This window comes from Poeciliopsis prolifica, unplaced genomic scaffold (assembly GCF_027474105.1).
Source record: "Poeciliopsis prolifica strain line A6 unplaced genomic scaffold, Auburn_PproV2 SCAFFOLD053, whole genome shotgun sequence".
NCBI lineage: Eukaryota > Metazoa > Chordata > Actinopteri > Cyprinodontiformes > Poeciliidae > Poeciliopsis > Poeciliopsis prolifica.
Window position 1 is genome coordinate 3,597,798 of NW_026562428.1, and position 23,972 is coordinate 3,621,769.

The 23,972-nt window shown below is 35.8% G+C and overlaps 3 protein-coding genes across 9 annotated transcripts; all 3 read right to left on the reverse strand.

Annotated features, from left to right (window-relative positions):
• Window positions 1–859: 859 nt before the first annotated feature.
• Window positions 860–5,850, reverse strand: LOC129378663 (uncharacterized). The gene is made up of 4 exons (XM_055059054.1): window positions 5,589–5,850; window positions 4,819–5,070; window positions 2,030–2,098; window positions 860–1,306 (listed from the first exon to the last, which is right to left on the reverse strand). Exons 1-4 carry the CDS (start codon window positions 5,848–5,850, stop codon window positions 1,251–1,253), a joined length of 639 nt encoding a protein of 212 aa, XP_054915029.1. The 3' UTR covers window positions 860–1,250.
• A 1,840-nt stretch (window positions 5,851–7,690) lies between these two features.
• LOC129378735 (uncharacterized) lies at window positions 7,691–15,767 on the reverse strand. 7 transcript variants are annotated; one of them, XR_008608091.1, is made up of 11 exons: window positions 14,916–15,767; window positions 14,451–14,760; window positions 13,982–14,015; window positions 12,790–13,706; window positions 12,363–12,674; window positions 12,151–12,283; window positions 11,912–11,957; window positions 9,008–10,631; window positions 8,783–8,927; window positions 8,523–8,559; window positions 7,691–8,431 (listed from the first exon to the last, which is right to left on the reverse strand). XR_008608091.1 is itself a non-coding variant. In XM_055059192.1 (11 exons), the coding sequence occupies exons 3-8, from the start codon at window positions 14,140–14,142 to the stop codon at window positions 10,494–10,496; spliced, it is 939 nt and encodes a 312-aa protein (XP_054915167.1). In that variant the 5' UTR covers window positions 14,143–14,370; window positions 14,451–14,760; window positions 14,916–15,765; the 3' UTR covers window positions 7,691–8,431; window positions 8,523–8,559; window positions 8,783–8,927; window positions 9,008–10,493. The 7 variants fall into 7 exon arrangements, 4 of the variants coding, with proteins under 4 accessions (XP_054915167.1, XP_054915168.1, XP_054915166.1 ...); XR_008608090.1 differs by having other exon boundaries at window positions 12,363–12,443; window positions 12,528–12,674; window positions 13,982–14,760; window positions 14,916–15,766; XM_055059192.1 differs by having other exon boundaries at window positions 13,558–13,706; window positions 13,982–14,370; window positions 14,916–15,765.
• A 251-nt stretch (window positions 15,768–16,018) lies between these two features.
• LOC129378769 (uncharacterized) lies at window positions 16,019–17,589 on the reverse strand. Its single transcript, XM_055059261.1, has 5 exons — window positions 17,439–17,589; window positions 16,973–17,284; window positions 16,751–16,892; window positions 16,572–16,608; window positions 16,019–16,483 (listed from the first exon to the last, which is right to left on the reverse strand). The coding sequence occupies exons 1-5, from the start codon at window positions 17,503–17,505 to the stop codon at window positions 16,394–16,396; spliced, it is 648 nt and encodes a 215-aa protein (XP_054915236.1). The 5' UTR covers window positions 17,506–17,589; the 3' UTR covers window positions 16,019–16,393.
• Between the last annotated feature and the right edge of the window lie 6,383 nt (window positions 17,590–23,972).

Here is a 23,972-nt window from a genome sequence, read left to right on the forward strand (position 1 = left end):
TCTATCATATTTCACTTTCAGTCTGAGTCTCCTGCGAGGTTTACTCTTAAGCACGCATTAAATGTCTCTTATCATTATGTAAGTGCGTTATAAGTGTTTTGCACATGGTTACAGCTAATATGACCATAGCTACTGTATCTAAATGGATTAATGACAGTAATTAAGTCATATAACTTGGACTAAATTGGGGCAGGGAAGTACCTTTAATACTGAGGTTCAATCTGGTTTTAAAGCAGAATCAGGTTAGAAACATTAGCTGCTTTGACTTTTATGAATCTAAATTAAACCTCCTGTCAGACTGAAACACAGTTGGGTTTTTTTTATTGCAGGTGTCACTTCTGTCATTCACAAACTTCTCCATCTGACTGTCAAATATAGTCGCAGTCTGCCGGTCAGTCAGAAAGCAGTGGCTCTGATTGGCTGTTTTTGACCAATCGTCAGGCAGCAATATCAGAGGGAGGGCATGGAGGAGTTGGACCTTTTTACAGATTATCATCATTTCAGGTAACTAGTTTTCACTCAGGACGTTTCAGAGAAAAAAACAAAAGAAATTACCTGTGGTGGTTCCCCTGAAGATCCTCAGAAGATCCAGGCATGTTGTTGTTTTCAAATCCTGCTTCCCAGTCTCGGAGGTTTGAACTTTTACCGGGGAATACCTTCATAAACAAAACAACCACAGTTCACACACATAAAACCATGACATCGTGACTGATTAGGAAAAATAACCATCATTTGTGCAAATAAAAAACAAGTGTGCAACTCTATGTTTGGAGCAGCAGCAGTTTATCTCAGTGTTTTCGTCTTACATTAAAAAAAGATGCTTTTCAGCAGAAATTGAAGCTCTTAACCAAACAGTCGGTTGTTATTAAAGGAAAGGTGGACGCTCTCAGTAGTGAAAGTGATATGCATTTAGGGATTTTTTTTTTGCAAGTCACTGAATCCTCATTAGCAAGTATCCTGCTGAACCTGCAGCCTCAGTCATGATAGCTGATGTTTCTTTGGGGTTTTCTTTCGGCCAGGAAGTTCCTTGAATTGTGCTGAGCAACCTGTTCTTCTGACCCCAAGTACTGCAAGTCTGCACAAGTCCTGAGCAACAGTCGCTGTAACAGACAAGAAAAAATAACATGACAGACAGAAAATGTGAACACAGTCGGCTGCACGAATTGCGTGCATAGATGGAGAGAAAAAAAGGAAGTTACACAGCTGATAAATAAAGAGGAGAGGGTTTCAGGTCAGATGTTCTTGACCTCTTACTTCCTCTGCAAGTAAACAGGAATGTCGAAGTTAGAGTCCGGGGAACACCAGACTGCCAAAACATAAACAAAGAAAATGGGCTTGTCAAAGGCTGCAGAAATGAAAGTAGAATTAAAAAACAAAAATATTTAGACTTATGAAAGATTGTATTGTCCCGTTTCTTTTAACGCAATCAAATTAATTCAATTAAAGCTTCCTGTTTCGGGATGTGAAGGGTTCTCTAAATGCAAATTGAATTTGCATTGAAAGAGTCCTGCAAGGTTTAGATGGTCCATTCACCTGAATCAAAAGACTGAATGACCTTCAAGACTTTTTGATTCATTTGTGTTCAAGCAGAAAACCGAAAAGTGCAAATTGCATAAATATATTTTATTCCATGTGATATTTATTAGTAATAAAGTATATTTCGGTGATCGGTGATGCATAATGACAACCTGCTGTTCTGCTAGAATAAATGTGTCCTTTTATTCCGCCACAAATTACAGCAAACTCATTCACACAACAAACAACACGTGATGCTTAGATTCTTATAGTGACACAAAGACCGGAGAGCCATCAGTCTGGGCAGAGCAGCAAACACGTGGCTGGACGTCCGTATGAAACCCAGAGCAGCCTCTGCCAAACGGAGGGGCTTCTCCACCTTTATACTCATCAACAAAAAACCTCGCAGGAGAGAAAGGAAAGGCCAATTTCCCTCTGCCAGACGGGTTACCCAATCAGAGCGCTGCTGCACTCCGTGGTAAAATCGCCACAAACTCAGAGCATGACCTCTCACCTATCAGCGCTTGACCCCCGTTATCCACAAGCTCCATGACTGACAACCACGAGCTCAGAGCATGACCAGCTACACAATGTGGGTTAAAGGTTTACCAGAGTATAAAATGAGTATAAAACACACAATTTATCTAAGAACATAAAAAATTCTCATATCAAGTGGCTCTTTATACAAATAACAGTTTATCAGAATTATTTAGGGCAGAATTTTCTTTAATAATTTTTTTAAATTAAAAATTGTGCAAAAAAAGAATTAATGAGTTTTTCTTTGCATTTGATCCTAAATGGAGTTTTTTCTTCTCTAACTTAATAGCACGCAATTATTTAAGTGCAGCAAACATGCAGCCTTCAGTGTGCATGAATGAGTAAATTTGGTGGTTAAGAGCGGCTCATGGAGGCGGTCCCAAACCGCACAGCTGAATTATTTAATGTGAAAAAAAAATGAGGGGTTGTAGTTTAAAACTGTAGAGCCGGGATGTCAAAGTCAAATACACTGAGGGCCAAAAAACCAAATTTGCTGCAAGCCGAGGCCAAACAGTGTATATTATTGGATAATGAAATGAATAAAGCAATATTTTCTTATGGATCTGTCAGTAACCTCAAAGGAAAACAAATTCAACAGGCAAACAGCAAAAATTTAATTGTTTTGAAAAACTAAATATGTTTCTTAATATCAAGATAAATGCATAAATTAAAGTGCATTATAAACTGAAACTACATTATTGTGCTGCTCTATGATGTTGATGTTCTTGTCTTTGTGTTTCTGAGAAGCTTGTTAGAGCCGTCTCAGATTATATTCTCATTACAGCCAGACTATCTAAAAAAGTAACTTTTATTACTGATTACTCCTTGAAATAGTCATTTAGATTACTGAACACTTTATGAGGAAAGTAACTGACATTAACAGTAACTATTTACTGTTAAATAGTTATTTACTGTTAAATAGTTACAGTAAATAACTATTTACTGTAACTATTTAACAATAGTTTACTATTTATTTACTGTTAAATAGTTATTAAATATTTAACAGTTAAATACTTATTTAACAGTAAATAGTTAACTATTTAACAATAAATAGTTAATAACTATTTAAGTTATTTACTGTTAAGTAGTCACAGTAAATAACTATTTACTGTTAAATAGATAATAACTAAATAGTTATTACCTATTTAACAGCAAATAAATAGTAAATAACTATTTACTGTTAACTATTTAATAACTAAATAGTTATTTAGTTATTAAATAGTTAATAACTAAGTGGTTATTAACTATTTAACAGCAAATAAATAGTAAATAACTATTTACTGTTAAATAGTTATTTATTTATATTTAAATAGTTACAGTAAATAATTATTTAACAGTAAATAGCTATTTACTGTTAAATAGTTAATAACTATTTACTGTTTATTTACTGTAACTATTGTTGTATTGTTGTTGTTTTCAGCAGCTTCTAACAACAACAACGCAGTGAAAATCATATTGATCTTTGACAAAAGTTAATAGTTTTGTCAAAGATCAATATGATTATTTTCTAATGATTATTTTCTAATGATTATTTTCTAATGATTATTTTATAATGATTATTTTATAATGATTATTTTATAATGATTATTTTCTAATGATTATTTTATAATGATTATTTTCTAATGATTATTTTCTAATGATTATTTTCTAATGATTATTTTGTAATGATTATTTTCTAATGATTATTTTCTAATGATTATTTTATAATGATTATTTTCTAATGATTATTTTATAATGATTATTTTATAATGATTATTTTCTAATGATTATTTTATAATGATTATTTTCTAATGATTATTTTATAATGATTATTTTCTAATGATTATTTTATAATGATTATTTTCTAATGATTATTTTATAATGATTATTTTATAATGATTATTTTATAATGATTATTTTATATTGATTATTTTATAATGATTATTTATAATGATTATTTTATAATGATTATTTTCTAATGATTATTTTATAATTATTATTTTCTAATGATTATTTTATAATGATTATTTTATAATGATTATTTTATAATGATTATTTTATAATGATTATTTTATAATGATTATTTTCTAATGATTATTTTCTAATGATTATTTTCTAATGATTATTTTCTAATGATTATTTTCTAATGATTATTTTCTAATGATTATTTTCTAATGATTATTTTATAATGATTATTTTATAATGATTATTTTATAATGATTATTTTATAATGATTATTTTATAATGATTATTTTATAATGATTATTTTATAATGGTTATTTTATAATGATTATTTTATAATGATTATTTTATAATGATTACATCATCACTGTGTTTCCAGTTATAAATTTAAACTGAAGGAGAGATTGTTTAATGGTTACTGTAGTAACCATAAAACAACATCAAGTTAAAACAGTAACAAAAAAAACTTTAGTAATTTGTGCGTCGTTTTGTGTTTCTATTGTCTGGAAAACAAAAATAGTATTTTAACACCTAAAACAGCAACTCATAACATCAGTAAGCTAATTAAAAAAAAAGAAAAAGCCCAAAATGGCTTCTAATAATCGGACGTTTGGAGCAGAACTCAAAATGCACATCTCCCTCCACTGTCCATGTTTCTGCCACATGGACGCTCCCCAAGCTGCAGAGAGGAAGACAAATTTAATTACAAAATAAAATAGAAACACAAAGTGATTTTTATAAGTCACTGTAGTCTGACTGCAGGACTCGACTTTGATATATGTGCTGTAGAAAATGTAAAACCAAAAGCAAACTGAAAAAGGATACACCCACGTGAAAAAGATCCGTCCATCCGCCCGTCCACCCGTCTGTCCGTCCATCCTTCCACCCGTCTGTCCTTCCGTCCATTGTCTGCTGCTAATCCAGGGTCGGATCTCGGGGGAAGCAGCTTCAGAAAGGAGGCCCAGTCTTTCCTGTCCCCAGCCTCTTCTTGCAGCTCCTGTGGTGGAACCCAAAGTCGTTCCCAGGCCAGCTGAGAGACATGGTCCCTCCAGCATGTCCTGGGTCTTCCCTGGGACCCTTGTGAGGGACCAGGACCTTGGACGTGGAGGCACAGATTCTCATCCTGGCCGCTTCACACTCGGCTGCGAACCGCTCCAGCGAGAGCTGCTGATCACGTCCCGATGGAGCCAATAGGACCACATCATCCACAAAAAGCAGAGATGCGATCCTAAGTCCACCAGAACGGATCTCCTCAACACCTTGACTGCCCCTAGAAATTCTGTCCATGAAGTGATGAACAGAATCACTGAGGGCAGCCCTGGTGGAGTCCAACTCTCACAGGGAACGAGTCCGACTAACTGCCATTGTTCCACGACCAGGACGAAAACCACACTGCTCTTCCACAATCCGAGGATCCACTATCAGACGGAGCCTCCTCTCCAAAACTCTTCCATCCTTCAACCCAAGAGACCCAACAGTGCTTCAGAGAGTTGGGCGTGTTTTTGTCCAGATTGCAAAATTGGAGAAATTTTAAAAAATCCACGATGGGACCCAATATCTTAGGGTCCCCTCCTGGTACATTTGAACAAAAGCACGCCCAACTCTCTGAAACACTGTTGGCGTGATGTCGTCTTCCTTCTTCTGTGGGATGTCCTCCTTTGTCTCGGGGGTCTGGGCCTCGGTTGCCTTTCTCTTTATCTTGTCCAATTTTATTTTCAGTGTCACTATCTCTTTATTCAATTCATCATTCTCGCTTTCGAACCAGTGGCAAGCTCTAGTTTTCTCCCTGTATGACTCCTGTGCCTTCCGACCGATTGAAATGTTCGTCCACTGCAACCTTTCATTTTCCTTCCTCATGTCGCTGTATTGTTTTTTTAATGATTGAATTGTTCCTCTAGCTTCCTCCAATTCATTATTTAAAGCCTCGATTCTGCAGACTTGTTGGTCCTTGCTCTCCTTCAACATTCTGTTTTCACTCATCAAGTCTCCAAGGTCGCAATGAGTCCTGCCTGTCAGCTGATTCATTTTTTGCTTCATGCTCTCCACTGTTGTTCTTAAGAATTGGTTCTCATCCTCCAGATCCACACACCTTTTTTCCAGAACGCTCACTGTCAAAGAAAATAAATTCTCCGCCATAACTGCTCTCTCTGTTGAACTTCGTCAAACCGCAAATGAATCTCTCTGTGGAATCTTGGAATATAGAGACAGTCTCCAGTGATGTCACAGAGAGGATGAGTGACATCACAGTTTGTGATGTCACTCCCCCCTCGCACTGTTGTGTGTGAGGGGGGAGGAATGGGGGAAGATGATTTTTTTTAACTTCATTCGCAGACACACTGTATAACGACAGAGTGAAACATTTGTTATGCCTCAAGAAAAACTAATACAGATAAATATTGTTCAAGGAAAAGCTAAGGGGCTTCAGTTCCCAACTATACATTCAAAGCAGTACAGATTTTAATTGTTTTAATAGTTACTTTTTGTCAGAGTCTTGATATAAAACTTAACTTCATTGTAAAATGCAGCAAGGCAAGGACTTTTGTCAAACTATTACTTGACAAAAGTCCATCTGCTGAAGGTTTTTTAATCAATTTAGAACCAAAAAATCCCCACAATTGATAAGTGACTTCTTCACAAACACCAGGAAGCTTGACAGGTTTCCCCATTCGATGCAGAGATGCTGTAATGTGGATCAGGTTGTAGTTGCCAAGCCTCTCAGATTAATGATGCAGCAAACCATACCTCCAGTGACAAAAGCCCCACTGACAGCTGGGCAAACACACACCGAATAAATTAATTACTTACTTTGGTAATTGATCCCAGGAATGATGTGTAATTAAGTCGATAAGGTGTCTGCAATTAGCCAGGGCCTACAAAAAAAAAGAAAAGGTAAACAGTTCTGATCATATTTGTGCTTCCTCTATTGGTTCTGATTACAGCATGAAAAACAGGCGGCTGATTGGCTGCAATGACCAAAAACGACGAGAATCAGTTTTAGTTACCAGCACACAGAATACAAAGTCAGAACTAACATGAATGAATAAACTGGTTGGGAACGATCAAAACTTAATACTAAATATGAACGCAGATGAAAAGTATATAGGTTGTCTGATGGTTCTGTGGTCAAAAGTTGCACAAATTGCACAAGAAAGTTGCTTTCAAATATAAAAAAGCTTCTTAACGATGCAGAACTGGAGTCTTCACTTTTGTTTCCATCCATGTGGAAACTCGAGCTGAAAATCCTGAATCATCATCATCATAAACAAACGATTATGAGGAAGACCTCAAGCTCAAAACCACATCCATGCAGTAAGTCCAATCCACACTTTGATCAGAAACAGGAAAAACCACTCAGTGTCTGCAGAAACGGTTAGGAAACGACTGAGTCAAAAGAAACAAGTTGAAATTTATTGAGACAGAAAATAAAGCAAGTGGTGACAATAATAACACTCTTAGATGTATAGCAATATAACATACATGTTATATTGTATGTTATTTTCAGACTGATTGAAATGTCTGAAAATAACAGACATTTATTCTAGCTATATATTTTATATTGCTATACAGCATGTTATATTGTATAGCAATATATTACATTGCTATATGCAATATAATATATTGCTAATCAATATGTGATATTGTTTAGCAATATGTTATATTGTATAGCAGTATGTTATATTGCTATACAATATATTATATTGCTAAACAATATGTTTTATTGCTATACATCTAGCATATCATATGTTATAGGAATTTATTCCTATTCCGGATATAGAAATAGATTTCCGATTTCCGGTGTTTTATTTTGAAGGAGCATGAGGCTACCGAAAAATAAACATTATATAAATATTAAGGATACATTTGTTGAGATCACGGCAATAAAAAAAAAGTGTTGAAGGTGCAAGAGAGCCACCTGGCGGACATTAGGCAGTACTTCACTCATAAAACTCAATACAGTAAAACAAGATATTTGCATCAGCTATATTCAAGAACACAATAAAAAAAAAAACATTTTTTGCCCTCATCCAACATTAAATTGGACAAAATGTTCTAGTTTCTGAGGCAAAAAGACCAGAGTTTTTAATGATGGGAAAATAAATAAAAAAATCACAGTGATCTGAGAGAATTAAACCCAACTGCACAAATGACACAACATAAGAAACGAAACACAAATGAATGAGCTTATATGGCAACAGCATTAATGAATACAAAGACATTTACTGAGTTTGGCAAGACATATTGGACATAAATAAACTACAAGGAAATAACCGTAAACACAAATTAAACGGCAGCCATGGGCTGTGAAGGCAAATTTGTCTGTTCAAGAGAAAATATTTGCATAGTCAGAATTAATTTGACAGCTGTGCAACGTGGCTGTTGAATAAAGTGAGTTTTCCTTCTGAGTGTAGGAGCTGTACGGCTCAATTTCAGTCAAATCCTGCAGAACAAAACATGTTGAACAATAAGACTTGCTTAAAATCTGCATGTCAATAACATCAAATGCATCCATAGATTTTGATGAACATTACCTCCTCTAGATCATCTCTGCATGATTCTGGTTGTCCTCTGTTATGAAATGCAAAAGTAATGAACAGACTATTATTAAAGTGACTTATAGAAGACAGGAAACGAAAATAGAGCTCGGTCTTTCTGCGCTATGACAACTAGGCCAGATTATTCTTAACTACAGAAAACAGAAAAAATTTTTCTTTAAAAAATAAGAGCGCTGACGCTGTGAACTTGATTCTGAGTAAAAGAAGAAATTATGAATACTGCATTAGTGTCTCACCGATTTGAACGTCTTCTGTATATAAATACTAGAATAACAGAAACTATGATCATTAGTAGAACCATAGCAGTCAAAGCAGAAGGAAGAGTCACTGCTGCAGACTGGCTCCAAACTTCATCTGATGGATTATTATCAGGATTTGATTCTATTGGAAATAAAACAAACATTGTTAGAGAATATATGGTTCATATGAGTTTGACATAACATTTAAATAGATCCACTCACCATTAACTGTGATGCTGAGATTAAGAAAATACGTCCCATGAAGATTTGAACACTGACAGGAGTAGTTCCCACTATCAGCTGCTGTTAAACTGGTCAGGTGCAGAAACACAGTTTGATTCCTGGTTTTTAGTGAGAATCTGGAGTCACACTCATGAACAAAGTCACCTCCATCCTGATACCGTAGATTGCACTCCTCTCTATTGTTCCTCTCTGTTCTGATCTTACAAATGATCAATATGATGACGTTTGATGTTTCGTTGGTGCAGATTGGAGTGAAATCAGATTCTTTCCCGATTGTTTTCACAAGAGTCACTGCAAGAAGTTAAGACCAAAGAATGAGAAACTGATTGCTGTAAGAGTGGAATTTTAAATGATAGAACAAATGAAACTAAGGTTGACAGAAACTAAAAATTTAGTGAAAAACAATTCAAGACTCAATTGAAAGAAAATTAGACTTTGTGCTTTACCTTCAGCATCCAAAAAGCAAACAAAACGCAGCAGAAGCAGTAAAAGGTCGATTCTCACTGCGTCCATCTGGCCTGCTTATTGATGCAACATCTGCTGCTGCTGCTCTGAACAGAGGATGTCTCAACTGTCCTCTAAACTTTTAAACCACAAATTCTCATGTCTCAAAGAGGATGTGACTTTTTTCTGAAAAGGAAACGCGTCTACATAACAGTGTCACTTTGAAACAACAGAACGCAAACCAGAATTATCTCTGCACATCTCAACACTACAGTTTAAAAACCATGTTAGGTCAAAAGTTTGCTTAAAACCAAAACAATCAACTATTCTCAGCGATTGTAAACGTGTTTTCTGCACACAGAAAACATGTTTTTCACACGTTTTCCTTTGTTCTGGCAAAGCCACCATCTTACGCCAGAACAAAGCTGGTGGCATGATAGAAGATCTAAATGTCATGTTTGCTTTGTGGTCTTGACAGTTTTACAGTTTTGAATGTGAGTTGCAAAGAGAAGACACCTCCCTGCTGCAGGTTGATGTAAAATGGGCCCATTTTTTAGTCCAACAAAAACAACAAAATAGACTGCCTTAATGTTTCAATAAAAGACGAAAGCAAGACAAACTTAAAGGAATTCTTATGCATTTTCTTAAAATGTATTTTTGGCTGAGAGTTTTTGTCACTCAGATGATTTTGGCCATCATGACAAAAACGTTTGGACACCACTGCAGATCAGTGATGTCATATAACCCATACGTTTTCAAGCAAGAGAAATGAAAAACATAACATATTAATACACAAATAATAAGCAGATTTTATATGTACATAAGTCCCATGCAGCAAATGCACTAATAGTGTTTTAACAGGTTTGTAAAGACAGAAATGGCACTTTCTGTTCCTAATAGTCAATAACGTGAGAATGAACCTGATTCTGTCCACACAAAGAGGTAAATTAAAACAGTAAATCATAAGAAAATTCAGCCTAATGTAAATCAAACTGTATCTATCCTGACAGATTTTCAGTTTTCATAAATATTCCTGCTCTTTCCCAGTTTTTCCAGGCCGCGGGTGACTTTCTTCTTGGCAGAGTTTGAGGAGACGGTTTGATAGAGGTCTCTGGATGGCCTGGAGATTTACGTACAGCTCATTAGAGTTATCGTCATCCTAAACAACAACAACAATAATAATAAACATTAAAAACTATTTTGAAGCAAAATACTCTTAATCAATACAGACATTAATCTATGTTGCTCCTTTGTGAAAATATTCCTAGAACTGGTAAATCTAATTACTGGAAGGCAGAAATTGACAATAACAGAGTATTTATTTATTTAATTATTTATTTATTTACTTATTTATTATCTTTAATTCACATTTGCAACAGTTTCTTCTCACAGTTTCAGCACAATTAACATTAATGTAAATATGCATATTGTGATTGTTTATCCTGCATCTATGGTCCTGTGTTAGTGCAACAGTGCCATCTTGTGGTTATTTCCTAAAGTACATGAATCCTTTTCTTATGTAAATGAATTCAGTTCATTGATCTGTTCTTGAAGCTAAAACAGTCTAATTATTGAACAAGAATTAATCTCAAATTTTCTCCGGTCAAGGATTTGTTCTGTTAATACACCAAACAGATTTATTTCTGAGGATTTAAACTGCAATATTCTTTTTTTATTCAATATGTTTTATATACAGACGAAACCACAACTGTGTGTGAAACACAGCTTTTTATCTCACTGTCTGAAATTAAGTCAGGTAAAACGTCTTATTTTGGGTTTGTTAGAATTATCAGAATTATTTACATTTTCACAATAATGATATCTGGTCTTATTATTTAAACATCAACAGAGCCTTGTGTACCACAGGGCTCTGTTTTGGGCCTTCTGATTTTCTCCTTGTCTGTTGCCACTTGGATCTATTATCAAACTCCACAATGTCAACTTCCCATCTGCAAATTTATCTCATCATCTGGGTTTTACCTCGTTGTTTAAAGAGACAGAAAACATTCTCGTAAAAATCTGATTTTGAAAAGACTGATTTAAAAAAAGAAAAAAAATTTCTCAGCAGCAATCAGATACAACAAACTCTCTGTTACGAAAGCAAAATAGCAAAAATAAACCACTTGATGATAAAACAGATTGATAGGATGTTTTTCTGTCTCTCAGATCTTTCTAATGTCACCCTGGGCAATTGAACATATGACTCAGATCAAAAACAAAAACTGGATGGATGGAATGATAAATGGAAGACGGAAAAAAATGTTTTTCATTCCAGCCCGACTGGTTGCTACACGCTTGTAATTTCTAAAATGATCTGCAAAGTAGAATAGAAATTGGAGAATAAAACAGAATGCCTGTTCTTGTGTTTACTAGTCCTTTTTATGCCATTTGGCAAAAGAATTGGTGCAAATTATAAAGTAGTAAATTATATTTACTCACTATAGTGGCAGCTGATCCATGTAAAGATGATCCAGATGTTTTGGATCTAAAGCAGGTGGAAAAAAATCAGGATTAGTGTCAAAGTAAAATCATCAAAATGTAGAATTGAGACAAACATTCAAAGAAAATTCAGTTTTCACAATAGATAATGGAATAAATGAGCTGAAGAAGAAGAAAGAGAGAAATGACATGAAAATCAACTATTTTAGTTGAAATAAACCTTTGAATTAGTTTCTCACCTTAGTGAATGTCTTCTGTGAATAAATACCAGAATGACTGAAACTTTGATAAGTAGGAGAACTGCAGCAGAAGTAAGAATCACTCCAGATTGACTCAAAACTTCCTCTGATGAATGATCGTCAGGATTCGAATCTTTTGGAAGCAAAACAAACATCGTTAGGGAATATATAGCTACTAAACATTTGACATAAGCAATAGAAAAGTGTCTCACCATTAACTGTGATGCTGAAATGAAGAAAATATGTTCCATGAAGATTTGAACACTCACAGGAGTAGTTCCCACTATCAGCTGCTGTTAAACAGGTCAGGTGCAGAAACACAGTTTGATTCCTGGGTTTCAGTGAGAACCTGGAGTCACACTCATGAACAAAGTCACCTCCATCCTGATACCGTAGACTGCACTCCTCTCCATTGTTCCTCTCTGTTCTGATCTTACAAATGATCAATATGATGATATTTGATGTTTCGTTGGTGCAGATTGGAGTGAAATCAGATCCTTTCCTGATCGATTTCACAAGAGGTGCTGCAAACAGTGAAGTTCAACTGATGAGAAATAGTTTCAATGCTATAAAAGTCAATTGAGAAAAAAATGGATGTAAATAAAATGACCAGAAACTGAAACAAGACTTCAATGCTACCTTTGCCGTCCAACAGCCACACGAAACATGGCAGAAGCAGTAAAAAGGTGATTTTCATCGCATCCATTTAACTTCCCTGTGACTGCAACGTCTGCTGCTGCTCTGAACTGAGGCCGTCTGAACTGTCTGTACGTTTTGGGCGACTCAAACCACAAATTTTCATCTTTCAAAGTGCTTCACGAGGTTGAGACACTTTTTCCGAAAAGAAAACGCGCCCACTTTGACCACTGCTCTTTGAAACAACAGAGCAGACAAACTGCAGGTATATTTGCATCTGTTTAGTTGTTCTGTTGTGTCAAAAGTTTGCTTCAAACCAAAACAATCAACTCTTATTTATATTACCGAGAAGAAATGGTACTTTTCTGTAATGTAGCATCTTATATCAGACATTGACACAGATAAATGCAAACCCAACCGTGCAACTTGTGGTCGGCAGGACTTCCTGCCGCTTTTCCTGTATCTGTAGGGGCTAAATAAGACGAGATAAAATCTACGTCATGTTTATTTTGTTGTCTTTATATATTTTGAAGCTCGACTGTGAGCTGGAAGAGAAGAAAGCGTCCTGGAACAGATTGATGTAGGTCAGGTCCCTGTTTCTCAATGCAACACTTTCACACCAACATGTTCACAACCAGGCAGAAAAATGCAACAAACATCCATCAGAGACTGATCATTGTGAGTTGAAATACACTTGAAATTTCAATTACTGGAATAAAGCAGATTTTATTAATCTCAGATTATTGGTCCAGAAGTTTTCAGAAATATTACAATTCCTGTGCCTTTCCAGATGTTCCAGGTCGTCGGTCATGATGTCGTTAGCCGAGTTTGATTTATTTTCTTGCTGATGAAACAGTTTGGTAGATGTCTGTTGTTGGCCACTGGAGACGCGTGTACAGTTCACCTGTGTTGTCTTCACCCTAAACAATAAAGTAAACAGCAAAGAACAATTCAAAGAACTGTGAGACCTGTTCATTAAATGCAACACTGCAACATTTTCTTACATTTTTAACTAAAATATATATATGTTTGCATGAATAACACTGCTTTAGTTACTTAGTTTGGATACTGCAGCTCTCAGTAAAACAGTGCCATCTTGTGGCCATTGTCTGCAAGTGCAATATCTAAATGCTACAAGTTTGTGATCTCTAAAACAGGTTGCAAAATTCAGAAGAAAAAACTTGAATTTACTCACAATATCAGCAGCAGATGATCCAGATGTTTCAGATCTAAAACAGAAAATATTACAAAAAAATTCCAGATTAGTGTGATAGTATATTTTTTTTTCCAGGCAGAGTTTAGCCAAACGTATCCAAAGAAATAACAACTTAGATAAAATATCATAGAGTAGATCATGAGTAAAAATTAAAATATGCAGTTTTAGATGTGAAGCTGATATTTAGGCAAAGGATGAAATTATGAATACTGCATTAGTGTCTCATCGCTGTGAACATCTTCTGTATATAAACTCTAGAATAACTGAAACCATGATCATTAGAACTGCAGCAGTCAAAGCAGAAGAAAGAGTTACTGCTGCAGACTGGCTCCAAACTTCATCTGCTGGATTATTATCAGGATTTGATTCTATTGGAAATAAAACAAACATTGTTAGAGAATATATGGTTCATATGAGTTTGACATAACATTTATATAGATCCACTCACCATTAACTATGATTCTGAGATAGAGAAACTGCGTTACATGAAGATTAGCACACTGACAGGAGTAGTTCCCACTATCAGCTGCTGTTAAACTGGTCAGGTGCAGAAACACAGTTTGATTCCTGGTTTTTAGTGAGAATCTGGAGTCACACTCATGAACAAAGTCACCTCCATCCTTATACCGCAGGCTGCACTCCTCTCTATTGTTCCTCTGTTCTGATCTTACAAATGATCAACATGATGACGTTTGATGTTTCATTGGTGCAGATTGGAGTGAAATCAGATTCTTTCCCGACAGTTTTTACAAGAGTCGCTGCAAGAAATTAAGACCAATGAATTAGAAACTGATTGCTGTAAGAGTGGAATTTTAAATGATAGAACAAATTAAACTAAGATTGACAGAAACTATAAATTTAGTGAAAAACAATTCAAGACTCAATTGAAAGAAAATCAGACTTTGTGCTTTACCTTCAGCATCCAAAAAGCAAACAAAACGCAGCAGAAGCAGTAAAAGGTTGATTCTCACTGCGTCCATCTGACCTGCTTGTCGATGCAACATCTGCTGCTGCTGCTCTGAACAGAAAGTCTCAAGTGTCTGAACTTTTTTGGGCAACTCAAACCACAAACTGTCATCTCTCAAAGTGGTTCAAGAGGATGTAACACTTTTTTTTCACTTTGAAACAACAGAACACAAACTAGAATTCCCTCTGCACATCTCAACATTACAGCTTAAATGCCATGTTAGGTCAAAAGTTTGCTTAAAATTAAAGCTCATTTATATCAACCGTTACTGAAATGTATTTTAATGTACTGTTGCCTTTTGAATCAAAACAGAGCTGGCAGCACACAGCATGTTGTCATGGCACTTCCTGTCTGGTTTTCTGCCCCAGCAGGGGGTTAGTTAGTAAAACTTAAGATCTAAATGTCATGTTTGCTTTGCTTTGTTTAGGATCGTGAATATGAGCTGTAAAGAGAAATAAAAACGTCACACTGAAGGTTACAGCATGCAGTACATTAAGAGTATAAATACCTATCTTCAATTTTTTATGTTAAAATTTGATATTTTTAAATAGATATATTTTTTCTTTATATTATTACTATTATTATTAAATCGTATAACAAAAGTATCCAGGACATGAAATGTGTAAGACGATTACTTCTCACACATATCACAGAAACAACTCACCAGCTCAGGAAGTGTGATGAGAAGATTAATAATAGTTTTCTGACATTTGATTTACTGAATGTTTCAACAGCTTTAAAGGAAAAAACTTAAGACCTTCATCATGCGCTGCTTTTGTCAAGATTGATGCAACAATTTTGCAAAACCTTTTTTGAAACGGCAGACAATAAATAAACCACATTGTTTATTGTTTAAACAATGTGGTTAAAAAGTGACAGATGACCCAAAAAGATGTTAACTGATGTCTAAATGTAGTTTAAAGGTGATCAGGGCTGATCATAGTCTAACCAAGTCTGACTCTTAATTTAAAATTGTTTTGGGTTTCTTTCAAAATTTGTGAGACATTGTTCAGTTATGTTTTCCTACAGTAAATAAAAACAAAAGCAAGCAATGTTAAATGTTTACTCAAACCTATTTTTACACAACACAAATATTAACAAATGTACTTTTTTTTCTTTTAATAAATCACCAAAAATGATAACTTTCCTTTGTGTTTGCTTTGTTGATTTGTACATTTATGCTAAACCAACATGCTGCTGAGATCTCTGAAACATGTTAATGGATGTACATATATATCCATTTATTATATGAACACATGAACATGTCTTTATCAAAGGAACTTATAATGAACACTGGGAAATGAACCCAATGTGTCAAGACCTGTTGGACATAAATAAATCAGACGGAAATGATCTGAAATACTCCAGAAAAAAAATCCCAAGAATTATGATGGTAAATTTGTTAAACATTTGTGGAGTCAGAATTAATTTGACAGCTGTGCAATAATGGCTGTTGAATAAAGAGAATTTTTCTTCTGAGTGTAGGAGCTGTACGGCTCAATTTCAGTCGAGTCCTGCAGAAAAAAACATGTTGTAGAATTAGCCTAAAAATCTGCATGTGTAAATAAATTAACATGCATCAATTTTTTAAATATAAATTACCTCCTCTTCATGATGAATGCATGACTCCAGTTGCTTTCTGTTGGGAAATAAAGCAGTGTGACATCGACTTGTTTGATTAATATTTTTACAGAAGATGTATATTATTTTTTTAAAAAATATTGCTTATGTTGAGAAGTCTAAGTGTAAATAAAAGAAAAAATATTGCATTAGTTTCTCACCGATGTGAACGTCTTCTGTGAATAAACACGAGAATAACTGAAACTATGAAAAAGAAGAGAACTGCAGCAGTCAAAGCAGAAAGACGAGTCACTGCTACAGACTGGCTCCAAACTTCTTCTGATGAATTATTAGGATTTGATTCTATTGGAAATAAAACAAACATTGTTAGAGAATATATGGTTCATATGAGTTTGACATAACATTTAAATAGATCCACTCACCATTAACTGTGATGCTGAGATGGAGAAAATGCGTTCCATTAAGATTTGAACACTGACAGGAGTAGTTCCCACTATCAGCTGCTGTTAAACTGGTCAGGTGCAGAAACACAGTTTGATTCCTGGTTTTTAGTGAGAATCTGGAGTCACACTCATGAACAAAGTCACCTCCATCCTTATACAGCAGATTGCACTCCTCTCCATTGTTCCTCTCTGTTCTGATTTTACACACAATCATCATGATGATGTTTGACGTTTCATTGGTGCAGATTGGAGTAAAATCAGATTCTTTTCCGATTGTTTTTACAAGAGGTGCTGCAAACAGAAAAGAACAATTAATGACAAACTGTGTCATCTATGAAGCAGTGGAATCTAAAGTAAATCAAAGTACAGTTAAAGAAAAAGTGAAGGCCCCCAATTGATAAAAAATCTCAAAATTAAATTCAAAGCAATTCAATTTTTACGTTACCTGTAGAGTCCAGTCGGCAGCCAAACCACAGTAGAAGCAGTAAAATGCTGAATCTCACTGCATCCATCTAACCTGCTTATTTCATGCAAATCTGCTGCTGCAATGAACCGAGGACGACTGAACTGTCCTTTAAAACTTTTGGGCGACACAAACCACAAACGCTCATCTCTCAAACAAGCACAAAAGGATGTGACTCTTTTTTTTTTCTTTTAAAGGAAATGCACCTGCATGATGGCGTCTCTTTGAAACAACAGACCACACAAACAGGAATTATCTCTGCACAACTCAAATAAAAGTGAGTTTGATTGAAAGCAAAACAACCAACCTTTATCCATGATTATATTTTCCAGTACTGTAACATCTGAGATTAAAGTTTTTTCAGCATTCTATGACGCTCGGCAGGATTTCCTGCTTGTTTTCTGCAACAATGTGGGGTTAGGAGATCTAAATGTCATGTTTGCTTTGTGGTCTTCACACATTTATAATCTTGAATGTGAGCTGCAAAAAGATTAAAGGTCATGCTACAGCTTTATGTAGGCTTTGTCCCTCATTGCTCCTTTATGCAACACTTTTACACCAACATATTGGCAACCAGACAGAAAAATGCAACAAACATCCGAGAGACGAATCTCACTGCAAAGATGCTCGGATACAAATGCATTAGAACTGCTGGTTAATACAAAAAGTTAATACATTTGTTCTTTCATTTTAAAATGTTTATAAGTACATATATTTTTCCTTAAATGTTTATCAAAGCTGCAGATGCCATCAGAAATATCACTATTTACTGTATGACAGTAAATTCTTAACATCTTGATATTAAGGTTTTTGCTCAGCGACAGCCAGAATCAAATTATGCAGATAACAAAACTAAAACAATATAAAGGCTTGCATTGTGGCATCACTTTTAAGTAGCAATAAAACAAAAATGTTCATGGATATTCAGTGACTGTTTTTATTTTAATCTTCCATCAAGAAACATAAAATTATATCCTTCCATGTAGAAACAGAAATCAGATCCTATTGTAAATTATTGTGCTATACAGGTGAAATAGTGGCCATCATTTTCAAAGGTGGAGTAGATTTATTTATATATCATTTTTAAAATAAAAATGTGGGAGCTGTTTACAGAAAAAAAGGGGAACATAGAAAAAAAACACCAGATATGTCAGAAACATGACATAAAAGCAAAATCAAGTAGAAATAAAGAAAATGTTAAATGCCAAAAAAAATAAAATGAGTTTTTGTGTTAAAGTTTAACATGCAAACCAACAGAAAGGTTGTGAAGTACCACATAACGAGGAAATTCTGTTGTATGCATCAAGACAGATGTTTAATTCAAAATGTTTTCATAAATGTTTCCCAGCCCGTCAGTGACATTTGTTTCTGATTTATACTGATGGTGACCAAAGGAGACAGTTTGATAAATGTTTCTGGTTTGTTGTTGGAGACTTGAGTACAGTTCATCCTGAACAATAAAAGACAAAAATATAGTAATAAGAACCTTCATGCAAATGGCCAAAGTCAAGTGAAACATAATTTAATGTCTCTGTTGGGAAAAGACATTTGAAGAACTGTTTAATAAAAGACAGGAGTAAATAGACACATTAATCATTTATTCCTTATTTAATTTTTCTTGTCCCTCACTTTTAAATTGTTGCTTAAATGCAAAGAAGATCAGTGTTTGCATACAGTGCAGTTCAGTTCCAAAATTAAGATTCTCTCCCTTAGCGCAACAGTGTCATCTTGTGGTCATTTTAAAAAGCACATGCAATATAAATATTTTTGGATTTCTGTCACTGCTCCTTTTTTGGAGCTGAAACAATCTGTTTATTGAACCACAATTAATCAGAAACTTCCTCCAGTTACATATGATATTGACAGAAAATGATGTGCAGCTTGTTAGGAAACGGCAGGGACGTTTCTGAATATCACAAACTTCATCTGCTGAATTATTATTAGGAAATGAGTATTGGAAATAAAACAAACATTATTAGAGAATATACAGACCATATAAGTTTGATTCAAGCGATATAGAAGTGTCTCACCATTAACTGTGATGCTGAGATGGAAAAAATACTGTGAAGTTGCACAATTCACAGACTGAGTTCCAGGGAAACGTCAGGGAGCAAAAACAATCTTTAATACATCTGCAGACAGAGAGCAAAAATACACTGCATCAGGCAAAAATCATTCTGCTCTAACGAACTCAGAGTTGCATAGTTGCTTGATTGACCTCTGATAACAGAGGCGGAGACTCAATCTTCTAAGACAAAAGAAACAAAGGAAAACAGATGGAATAGTTCAACCTTCATGTTTCACTATCATGTCTCATCCTGTAGACATGATAGTTCATTCGCTATCATGTCTACAGGATGTGAAAACTAAACACCATCTCCTTGCAAAGAAGAACACGAGAAAAACAGCAAGATCCTAGAGACATCTTGTTCAATTAGTTTGTACACCCTCTCTGCAGCTGCACGAAAAAACATCTTGACTATACTACACTGTATGATGCAAATAAAACAATTTCTCTTTCAAGAAAAATCTACTTCACAGCTTCACCCTTTTTTTCTAGTGGGTAGCAAACAAATAACTAAGTAAATGAAACTTGGAAATGACTTTCGCCATTAAGCAATAACTAATAGGTGTGATAAACATCACTTCAGCAAGTGTTTTGTCCTCTGGATATTAAGAGAAGCAAAAACATGAAAATCCACAACCTTCACTGCGGTAATCAGTTCATCCTGAAATTTTTAAGAAACACAAAATCCCCAGGCTGTAGGTTATGTAATTGTTTGCCCGCTGGCACGGGTCGTCCTCCTTGGGCCTGCCGCCTTTAATTGATCTGCAAGAGAAATACAGAAGTTAATCATGTTGTCATTACATGTTGAAATAATTCCAGGTTTCATCGGTGGTCCCATTCCGATGTTTGGGAAATCCTGCAAATAAGATTGTGTTTTTATCTTCTTCGCATGCGAATGACACACACACATAGACAAACATTACATGTAAACAATCATTCACTCCAACATGAAACAGACAAACAAACGGACGCCATCAGAATTCAGAGTAAAATTTGCATTACAACATAACCTGGTATAGTCAGGTGGAACACCCTCCATGATGTCCTGTAAATCCACCTCAGAAAGGAAAACATTGACCCCCTGGGGAAGCTTCCCTGGTTGCCATCAAATCTTCCTCCTCGGTCTTTGTGCAACCTTCGGCCACCTGGTTGTGGTTTGAATCGTCTCTGGGAGCAGTCTCTGGCTCAATGTCCTTGTTGTCTGCAGATAAAACAAACATCAGCCAGTGTGAGGCTTTGTGGCTGTCCATACTGACCTGGCTGTCCATACTGTCCATCCTGTCCAAACTGTCCTGGCTGTCCATACTGTCGTGACTGTGGATGTTCAGGGCATCCTGATGAAGCAGGGTCAGGGGGCAGAATTGTGCAGTTGGGCCTGATGGAAACAGTGCCATCTTGTGGTCATTTTGAAAAGCACATGCAATATAGATATTTTTGGATTTTTGTCACTGCTCCATTATTGGAGCTGAAACAATCTGTTTATTGAACCAGAATTCATCAGAAACTTTCTCCAGTTACATATGATATTGACAGGAAATGATGTGCAGCTGGTTAGGAAACGGCAGAGACGTTTCTAACTATCGATTATGTTAATACGCTCACTATTGAAGTATTCAGGAAAAGTAAATATTGTGCCATCAAGTGTTTGTGATGTTACTAGTAGTACTGGGTGTCATTATAAAAACAACCACTAGCTGAATGGATGTAAAATCTAAAATTAGAGGAAAAGTTTTTAGACAGTTTATTACAGAATAAAAGGAAAACATGTTCTTCCTGTATTTTCTAGTCTTTTTTGTGACAATCTGAAAATAGTTACTTATAAAATAAGGACATTTACTCACTACAGTGGCAGTTTCTCCTTGTGCAGACGATCCAGATGTTTCAGCTCTTAGACAGGCGCTTTAAAAATAACATAAACTCCTTAAAGTTTTATAACATGTGGAGGTAAAGTTTAAGAAAATATGATCAAAGAAATAAAAGTTTAGATTTAAAATAAAACAATCATATTGAAGATGCAGATAAAGACTGTACGTGAAATTAAAAATCAGTAGCTTCAGTTTTGAAGCTTGAATTTAGGTAAAAGAAATTATGAATATTGAATTAGTTTCTCACCGTTGTGGACGTCTTTTGCAGATAAGTCCCAGAATAACTGAAAATATGACAACCAAGAAACCTGCAGCAGTAAAAGCAGAAGGAAGAGTCACTGCAGACTGGCTCCAAACTTCATCTGCTGGATTATTATTAGGAAATGAGTCTATTGGAAATAAAAACTTTCTCAATCTCATCATCAGGAGAGTTATGGGTTATGAAGTATGGCATCCTTCATCCACGTGGGTGTTAATCTGCGGCGATGTCCCATCCCGACCATGTTCTCCATGCTGCCTCAGCTAGGTAGACCACCTACTGAGTGGGCCGTCGGTGGTATCCCTATTTTTTCAGAGATACTTTGTTGGAATCCCCTTGGTGGGATTCTGAGCGATTCGATTCCCCAGTGAACTTCTCGCCACTTGCTGGAGAGAACCCTGGTGGATTTAGGAAAATCCACAACCTTCTCTGGGATCATCACTTCTTCTTCCTGAAATATTTAAGAAACACAAAATCTCCAGGCTGTAGGTTATATAATTGTTTGCCCGTTGGCACGCGTCGTCCTCCTTGGGCCTGCCGTCTTTAATTGATCTGCAAGAGAAATACAGAAGTTAATCATGTTGTCATTACATGTTGTTGAAATAATTGCAGGTTTCATCGGTGGTCCCATTTCGATGTTTGGGAAATCCTGCAAATAAGATTGTGTTTTTATCTTCTTCGCATGCGCATGAAAACACAGAACACTACATTACACGTAAACAATCATTCACTCCAACATGAAAGACAAACAATGGACGCCATCAGAATTAAAAGTCAGTCAAATTTGCATTACAACAGAACCTGGTATAGTCAGGTGGAACACCCTCCACAATGTCCTGTAAATCCACCTCTGAAAGGAAAGCCTTGACCCCCTGGGGAAGCTTCCCTGGTTGCCATCAAATCTTCCTCCTCAGCCCCTGTGCAACCTTCGGCCTCCTGGTTGTGGTTTGAATCGTCTCTGGAAGCAGTCTCTGGCTCAATGTCCTTGATGTCTGCAGATAAAACAAACGTCAGTCAGTGTGAGGCTTTCTGGCTGTCCATACTGTCCTGGCTGTCCATGCTGTCCTGGCTGTCCATGCTGTCCTGGATGTCCACACTGTCCTGGCTGTCCACACTGTCCTGGCTGTCCACACTGTCCTGGCTGTTCAGGGCAGCCTGATGAAGCAGGGTCAGTTGGCAGAATGGTGCAGTTGGTCCTTAAGGAAACAGTGCCATCTTGTGGTCGTTCTGTAAAGCACATGCAATATAGATATTTTTGGATTTCTGTCACTGCTCCTTTATTGGAGCTGAAACAATCTGTTTATTGAACCAGAATTAATCATAAACTTCCTCTAGTTACATATGAAGTAGACAAGAAATGATGTGCAGCTGGTTAGGAAACAGCAGGGACGTTTCTTACTATCGATTATGTTAATACACTCACTATTTAAGTATTCAGGAAAAGTAAGTATTGTGCCATCTAGTGATTGAGATGTTACTAGTTGTATTGGGTGTTATTATAAAAACCACCACTAGAAGAATGGATATAAAATCTTAAATTAGAGGTAAAATTTTAAGACAGTTTTTTACAGAAAGAAAGAAAAACATGTTCTTAATGTATTTTCTAGTCTTTTTGTGACAATCTGAAAATAGTTACTTATAAAATAAGGATATTTACTCACTACAGTGGCAGTTTCTTTTGGCTCCAAACTTCATCTGCTGGATTATTGTTAGGAAATGAGTCTATTGGAAATAAAACAAACATTCTCAATCTCAACATCAGGAGAGTTATGGGTTATGAAGTACGGCATCCTTCATCCACGTTGGTGTTCTGCGGCGATGTCCCATCCCGACCATGTTCTCCATGCTGCCTCAGCTAGGTAGACAACCTACTGAGTGGGCCGTATTCTTATTTTTTCAGAGATACTTTGTTGGAATCCCCTTGGTAGGATTCTGGGCGATTCGATTTCCCAGTGAATTTCTCGCTAGTGGCTGGCACGGACCCAGGTGGATTTAAGAAAATCCACAACCTTCACTGCAGTCATCAGTTCTTCTTCCTGAAATTTTTAAGAAACACAAAATCTCCAGGCTGTAGGTTATATAAGTGTTTGCCCGCTGGCACGGGTCGTCCTCCTTGGGCATGCAGTCTTTAATTGATCTATAAGAGAAATACAGTAGTTAATCATGTTGTCATTACATGTTGTTGAAATAATTCCAGGTTTCATCAGTGGTTCCATTGCGATGTTTGGGAAATCCTGCAAATAAGATTGTGTTTTTATCTTCTTCGCATGCGCATGTAAACACAGAACACTGAGACAAACATGACATGTAAACAATCATTCACT

Coding starts and splice junctions, on each gene's coding strand:
- LOC129378663 (XM_055059054.1), bottom strand. CDS start 5,850: ATGAGGAAGGAAAATGAAAGGTTGCAGTGGACGAACATTTCAATCGGT. Junction 5,071..5,588: donor AGTGTTTCAGAGAGTTGGGC/GTGCTTTTGTTC, acceptor GTCCCTCACAAG/GGTCCCAGGGAAGACCCAGG. Junction 2,099..4,818: donor CGGATCTTTTTCACGTGGGT/GTATCCTTTTTC, acceptor CACATTGTGTAG/CTGGTCATGCTCTGAGCTCG.
- LOC129378735 (XM_055059192.1), bottom strand. CDS start 14,142: ATGATCTACTCTATGATATTTTATCTAAGTTGTTATTTCTTTGGATAC. Junction 13,707..13,981: donor GATCATCTGCTGCTGATATT/GTGAGTAAATTC, acceptor TTTATTGTTTAG/GGTGAAGACAACACAGGTGA. Junction 11,958..12,150: donor CACAGAAGACATTCACTAAG/GTGAGAAACTAA, acceptor CACCTGCTTTAG/ATCCAAAACATCTGGATCAT.
- LOC129378769 (XM_055059261.1), bottom strand. CDS start 17,505: ATGGATGCAGTGAGATTCAGCATTTTACTGCTTCTACTGTGGTTTGGC. Junction 17,285..17,438: donor CTGCCGACTGGACTCTACAG/GTAACGTAAAAA, acceptor TTCTGTTTGCAG/CACCTCTTGTAAAAACAATC. Junction 16,609..16,750: donor CACAGAAGACGTTCACATCG/GTGAGAAACTAA, acceptor ATTTCCCAACAG/AAAGCAACTGGAGTCATGCA.